The 7,266-nt window shown below is 53.2% G+C and overlaps 1 protein-coding gene across 1 annotated transcript; it reads right to left on the reverse strand.

The window, feature by feature from the left end:
- Positions 1-1,498: 1,498 nt before the first annotated feature.
- Positions 1,499-4,612, reverse strand: lsm7 (LSM7 homolog, U6 small nuclear RNA and mRNA degradation associated). Its single transcript, XM_070870545.1, has 4 exons — positions 4,440-4,612; positions 3,866-3,956; positions 3,079-3,150; positions 1,499-2,407 (listed from the first exon to the last, which is right to left on the reverse strand). Exons 1-4 carry the CDS (start codon positions 4,443-4,445, stop codon positions 2,265-2,267), a joined length of 312 nt encoding a protein of 103 aa, XP_070726646.1. The 5' UTR covers positions 4,446-4,612; the 3' UTR covers positions 1,499-2,264.
- Positions 4,613-7,266: the final 2,654 nt, after the last annotated feature.

Genomic DNA, 7,266 nt, shown 5'->3' on the forward strand with positions numbered 1-7,266 from the left:
CATGTATGGAATTGGGGAAATGAATGTGGATATCCATCCATGGATTTGTATAGCTTCTCACGTACTGGTGGTTATACAGTTAGGGCTAGCAGTGGGATGGGGAATTGGGTTACTTGTGGCATGCAGGACGAAGGAATTATTTAGCTTCACATGCACTAAGCATCCCTAACCTAGCACTGATCACCGCAATTGGGGTGGGATGCATAAGGCAGGTAACATAATACTTTGTATTCTTAGGCTGGGTAGCCAATTAGCAAAAGAGAGGGGGTTTAAATGGGAATCAAGGGGTTAACAATGCAACCTGCAAATTAGCTGCAATGGCTGAGACAGCATGTAAACATAAACCCCAGACTAAAGTAAATCCCCTGAAATAATGTCTTAAGCGCAAGCAGGAATGTGGTTTGTAAATGGCGTAGTCTAAACAGCAACGGCTTCAAATGTACACACCACAAACTTCAGGCGAATGTTGAACGTTACGCGTGCTAGGCATAAAAATAGGCGAGTGGCTATGTGACGCGAAAGACGATTAACCAATCAGCCACTGTGCATGCGGGCTTTGAGCGAATCAAATGGTGCCAAAAGGATTGTGAGGTTGAGCAGGTACCTTTAAGTGTATAAAAAGCTGTTGAAACTTACGCATCGTTGGACAGTGACTTGGCTAGACCCATAGCAGGTAATTTTCCCCGCCGGTGCGAATAAAGACTATTTGAACTTTCGAACGTAGACCTGGTGTCTAGTGTTTATTTTAAATACTCCACTTCAGTATTAATGAAATATTAAGTTCTGGTCTTTCATATTTGTCATTTCACCAATGTGAGAGAGCTTGTTGTAAAAACATAGAAACATAGAAAATAGGTGGAGCAGGCCATTCGGCCCTTCGAGCCTGCACCGCCATTCAATGAGTTCATGGCTGAACATGCAACTTCAGTACCCCATTCCTGCTTTCTCACCATACCCCTTGATCCCCCTAATAGTAAGGACTACATTTAACTCCTTTTTGAATATATTTAGTGAATTGGCCTCAACAACTTTCTGTGGCAGAGAATTCCACAGGTTCACCACACTCTGGGTGAAGAAGTCTCTCCTCATCTCGGTCCTAAATGGCTTACCCCTTATCCTTAGACTGTGACACCTGGTTCTGGACTTCCCCAACATTAATAAGAACATAAGAACATAAAGATCCCAAGAATTGGGAGTTACTGAGTTGTGACATAAGGTCCACATCTGAACCATCTCCTCAGATGCTGATTTTTTGTCACATTTAACAGCTTCTAAATCAGTTTACATTTTAAATATTCCAGTGGATAATTGTTACATTGCACCTTTTAAAAGGACAGAAATACTGGAGGAGCTGGGAAGATTGAACACCAGCAAAATCAGTGCAAGAGGTCATTGCACTTTGCAAATCTCACAATTATACACTTACGACAGTGACTTATGCAGTGCTGTTACATTTCCTTTTTTTGTTGAAGCAAAATAAAGCAGATTCAGCACCAACTTATGGAAAAGCAAGAGTTTATTGTACAAGGAGGACAATGTTCGTCGTCCACATCCAGCTTCAAAAAAGAAACAAATCAAATCTCTGAAGAGACTTACATTAAACACGTTTCTATGTAAGACTCCAACATAAGTTTTGGAAATGTTATTCACAAACATATGGAATAACTATTCAATACTGGTACTTAAAAAAGAGATAGAGTAAAGTTGCCTGAGAAAATAAAAGGCGACTTCAGAAATATCTAATCAATTTAACACAATCTTAAATAAACAATATGAAAAGTATAAAATTGCAGGTTTCTAAATCAGCTGGTTTTTAAAACAAAAATATCTTCCACTAGTGATCATTGCTGGGGGAATTCAGCTGCAGCTTGAATTGAGTGATTGTTTCCACTGCACGATGATTCCAGTGCCACAGAGAGCTCAGCATGCTCACTGACTCAGCTTCATTCCTAGGATCTGGTTCCATTGTTACACAGACTGCTGCCATGTCTAAATGCACCACTCCTGGATTACAGGATAGTACAGCCAGCACTGCAATATGCAACTGCTGGATAGTATAGCAACAAGTTCACAACTGATCTGCACAAGATAAAGAAATGAGTGCAAGCTCCTGCTTGCCACCCAAAACATTCAGCCTATAACTACATTTAGAAACATCCCAGTGCTGGTGATATTACAAGTCCCCATCATACACATCAGCTTTGGCTAATGGATAAAACCAACTAAATTGGAATCCTGAGAAATAGTGATGAGACATTTTCAGGCTAACCATCTTGCTGTTGGATGAAAGGATTTGGAATGGCCTCCATCCCATCTTGTGGGCAGATTAGAACAACCGAGGTCCCTCTGCATACAACCAAGCCAAGCTGGCGTGTGTCTTCAGTCAATTTGTATTGGTCATCTGGATCTGAAATTTATTACACTTATGTTAAGTTTGTACAAAATATTTATTAGCCTTTTATCCAGCTCTGTAACACGAAGCACAACATGCATACTGGACAGGCTGAAAGAGGAAAAATAAACATCTGTATTTCAAATAGGAAATTGTATAACGAAGGAGCACAGCCCCACCCCAAGCGTTGGCTCCAGCACAGACATTGCCTGGATGCTATCGGCTGGAAAATTAGAGTAAAGCTTTGGATTAGAATCAAGTTCCCTCCATTCTGCCAAAACGAGCACTGCCAGAATCCAGGCATCCTCAGTAAACCTGCAGATCAGTAGGTATCTGGTTATCTGCATCCAGCTGGTAGCACCTCATTTATAGTGCCAGGCTGCAAATCTGACTTGCAGCCAGAAACGCACACCTACGCCTACACCCGCACAGAGCTCTGCTCTCAGTTGCTAAGTTTTAAACTTATTGGAAGTGTCAAGCTCAAGTGATGAGATGGCATCCCCCAAGAGGGTCTCAGGACTCTGCTTTGCGGTCTGGCTAATATCAAATACTACAATTATCAGAAAGTGGAAACCACTTTACAACATCACAGGAGCAGAATATACTGCACCCATAAGTAATTTTGTGCTGTAAATTGTCCACAAAGCAGCTGTGTTATAAGACCCAGGATCATTTTTATGGCTTACCTCTCACGTACTCTATAGTTCCATCCAAAACAAGATTAAGGAGTGGGTCAAACCCTTTCAAAATCCCACTGGCTGTTAAGTGGAAAAAAAAGTTACTTCAACAAACAAATTAACAGCTTTGCAACATAGGCAATACACAGTGGAATTAAGTATGCAGCACACAGGACTCTTGTCACTATCCTTTTCTTTCCTCTCCCACCCTTCCAATATTAACTTCAGTAATAGTCATCATTGAAGACCAGTACTGAAACAGCAAAGCTTTGATTTCCAGCTAAAGTCATTTTAACTTACAACAGAACAGGGTTACTGCACTTCACTACTGGGGGATTGTATGTGTCACCTTACAACTCAAAAAATTAATAACTGTTGAAACTTCTATTTTAACACATTCTGCATTTGTTAAACTCAGCCTCCTCATTACCACCAATCTAAAACGTCATGATAATTATGCTGGCCAGCTGCAGCTAAAAAAAACACCAGCAACAGGAATTAAATTTAAACAAGTTACTGCTAAAAGGAACGAGATGAAAAATGTAAATAGCTTCACTTTACCGATAACATTGTATTTTGTATCACGGATCTTTCCCCCAAAATTTCTGGACTCGTCCCATGCTGATCTAAGCAGCCACCATTCTACCCCAACGCCACATGGGGAAGGACTTAAAAGTTCACATTTCAGCGGCTCTTGCAGCCTCTTGTAAATGTCAAATTGAGTTATATACACATACACACACATTATTATATATGAGAGAGAGAGAGATACAACGCCCAGATAACGAAACAGTACCTTCTCGTCCACCTTGAAATTTTACACGGATTGTTTTGTCTATGTACTTGGAGAGATCGAGGATACTCTCCTTCTTTTTCTTCTCCTTATCCTGGATTTAAAGACACAAAAGGAATGTCAGAGTGCAATTCTCACAGCACGAGCTTTTCGGGGCCGCACACATTGGTGCCAGAGCCACCGATAAACCGTGAAACAGCGGTTCTCTCAAGCTGATCAGACTCAGGATTCCGGCACCGTTAAAGCCGGCCCATGACACTGAAACAGCACAAACCAGCGAGGAAAGAATGTAAACACCCGGGTTCCAGGCTTTGGTTTCATGGCCCGGAGCCACAATGGGTGACCCGCGAAGATTCGGACAGACAGAGGAAACAAATAAAAGCATTGGGAACAGCGGGGAGTTTAATGAGGGCCAGGGGCGGGTTTGCAGTCTCAGCATCCTAAACACAGGCACCGCTCAATGCGCAGAAAGCTCGGGCCTTCACTCCTCGGCTCGGCCCGGCCCGCCACGCTCGGGCCTTCACTCCCCGGCCCGTTTACTCTCGAACCCATCGCCCAGTCCCTGCCGCGCTCTCACCGCCATCTCCGCGCCGACACCCTCTGACCTCCGCCCCCGGTGACCTTTAACCCCGGCCGGCAGCCTGAGTTCCGACAGTCGGAGTTTCCTGGCCCCGACCCACCAGCTCTGTTGCGGTGGGTTTTCGGTCTGTTTAAAAATAAAAATAAAAATCCGGCGCCATTCAACGCCACCGGAGTTCACTGATATTCTTTCCCCCACCCCCGCCGCGCGCGCCCCCATTTTCCGCATTTGGACTGGTCGGGCCCGTGTATGGGCGCTACCACTGTCCCGGCTGGAGGGGTGCAAACCGCAACTCGAAGATGGCGCTGGGAGCACGGCTGTTGCTGTTCGCCCTCCACCTCACTCAGGTACCGGCACCTATTCTCATTCCGCCCACACACCCCGGGCCGCTACCGCCCGCGCAGCGCACCGCACGCCCAATCCATCCGCTCCTCGGCCCCGGATTCTCGCCAACCTTCCCCCGCCACAGTCTCCGCTCACCGTCCCTCAGTCTCACCAAATATCCCGTTCGCCCCAGTCAAACCTGCGCACCTCTGCCCCCTCCCCGTGTCCCCAATCGCACTCCGCCCACACATCCCTCATCTCCCCTAACCCCCGCAGTAGCCTGCCCTTCCCTTTCCCTCTCTCCCTCCGCCTCGGTCTCACCGTCCTTTGCCCCAAGCCCCCACTGTGCTTTGCCCCAAGCTCCCCCCGCCCCACACCGTCCTTTGCTCCTTTGTCCCAGGCTCTCCCCCCCCATCGTCCTTCGCCCCAAGCCCCCCCCCCCATCGTCCTTCGCCCCCCCCCCCATCGTCCTTCGCCCCCCCCCCCATCGTCCTTCGCCCCAAGCCCCCCCCCCATCGTCCTTCGCCCCCCCCCCCCATCGTCCTTCGCCCCAAGCCCCCCCCCCCCATCGTCCTTCGCCCCAAGCCCCCCCCCCCATCGTCCTTCGCCCCAAGCCCCCCCCCCCCCATCGTCCTTCGCCCCAAGCCCCCCCCCCCCATCGTCCTTCGCCCCAAGCCCCCCCCCCATCGTCCTTTGCCCCAAGCCCCCCCATCGTCCTTTGCCCCGCCCCCCCATCGTTCTTTGCCTCAAGCCCCCCCCATCGTCCTTTACCCCAAGCCCCCCCCCATCGTCCTTTGCCCCAAGCCCCCCCCATCATCCTTTGCCCCAAGCCCCCCCATCGTCCTTTGCCCAAGCCCCCCCCCCATTGTCCTTTGCCCCAAGCCCCCCCCATCATCGTCCTTTGCCCCAAGCCCCCCCCCATCATCGTCCTTTGCCCAAGCCCCCCCATCGTCCTTTGCCCCAAGCCCCCCCATCGTCCTTGCCCCAAGCCCCCCCCCATCGTCCTTTGCCCCAAGCCCCCCCCATCGTCCTTTGCCCCAAGCCCCCCCCCCCATCGTCCTTTGCCCCAAGCCCCCCCCATCGTCCTTTGCCCCAAGCCCCCCCCCATCGTCCTTTGCCCCAAGCCCCCCCCATCGTCCTTTGCCCCAAGCCCCCCCCCATCGTCCTTTGCCCCAAACCGTCCTTTGCTCCTTTGTCCAAGCTCTCTCCCCCCCCCCCCCCGCCACCGTCCTTTGCTCCAAGCCCCCCCCCCATCGTCCTTTGCCCCAAGGCCCCCCCATCGTCCTTTGCCCCAAGCCCCCCCCCCCCCGCCCTTTGCCCTAACCCCCCCCCCCCGCCCCTTTGCCCCAACCCCCCCCCGCCCTTTGCCCCAACCCCCCCCCCCCGCCCTTTGCCCCAACACCCCCCCGCCCTTTGCTCCAAGCCCCCCTCCCCCCCGTCCTTTGCCCAAGCCCCCCTCCCCCGTCCTTTGCCCCAAGCCCCCCTCCCCCCGTCCTTTGCCACAAGCCCCCCTCCCCCCCCGTCCTTTGCCCCACGCCCCCCTCCCCCGTTCCTTTGCCCAAGCCCCCCTCCCCCCGTCCTTTGCCCCAAGCCCCCCCCCCTCCCCCGTCCTTTGCCCCAAGCCCCCCTCCCCTCGTCCTTTGCCCCAAGCCCCCCGCCCCCCGTCCTTTGCCCCAAGACCCCCTCCACCCGTCCTTTGCCCCAAGCACTCTGACCTCCGTCCTTTGCCCAAAGGCCCCCTCCCCCCCGTCCTTTGCCCCAAGGCCCCCTCCCCCCCGTCCTTTGCCCCAAGCCCTCTCACCCCGTCCTTTGCCCCAAGCCCTCTCACCCCGTCCTTTGCCCCCTCCCCGTCCTTTGCCCCCTCCCCCGTCCTTTGCCCCCTCCCCCCGTCCTTTGCCCCTTTTGCCACCTCACCCGTCCTTTGCCCCAAGCCCCTCCCCCCCCGTCCTTTGCCCCAAGCCCCTCCCCCGTCCTTTGCCCCAAGCCCCTCCCCCCGTCCTTTGCCCCAAGCCCATCCCTCCCGTCCTTTGCCCCAAACCCCCTCCGTCCTTTGCCCCAAGCCCCCCCAACCGGTCCTCCCCCATCTCTCCAGCCCTGCGTTCCCTCCCTACCCCACCTCTGCGTTCCCTCCCTACCCCACCCCTGCATTCCCCCGCCAGCCTTGCATCCCCCGCCTCCCCTCCAGTCCTGCCCCCTGCCCCCCCCCACCGGTCCTGCTCCCCCAGTCCTGCCCCCCCCCTCCTGCCCCCTCCCGTCCTGCCCCCTCACCCCCTCCTGTCCTGCCCCCTCCCCCCCTCCTGTCCTGCCCCCTCCCCCCCTCCTGTCCTGCCCCCTCCCACCCTCCTGTCCTGCCCCCTCCCCCCCTCCTGTCCTGCACCCTCCCCCCCTCCTGTCCTGCCCCCTCACCCCCTCCTGTCCTGCCCCCTTCCCCCCCCCCCGTCCTGTCCTGCCTCCTCGCTACCCCCTCCTGTCCTGTCCCCTCCCTCCCCCCTCCTGTCCT

Source organism: Pristiophorus japonicus, unplaced genomic scaffold, assembly GCF_044704955.1.
Source record: "Pristiophorus japonicus isolate sPriJap1 unplaced genomic scaffold, sPriJap1.hap1 HAP1_SCAFFOLD_1522, whole genome shotgun sequence".
NCBI lineage: Eukaryota > Metazoa > Chordata > Chondrichthyes > Pristiophoridae > Pristiophorus > Pristiophorus japonicus.

Bases quoted from the DNA above. Each gene is read 5' to 3' on its own strand.
- lsm7 (XM_070870545.1), bottom strand. The intron at 3,151-3,865 runs GTACTGTTTCGT...TCCACTTAACAG, and splicing joins ATTTCAAGGTGGACGAGAAG to CCAGTGGGATTTTGAAAGGG. The intron at 2,408-3,078 runs GTAAGCCATAAA...AATAAATTTCAG, and splicing joins AACTATAGAGTACGTGAGAG to ATCCAGATGACCAATACAAA.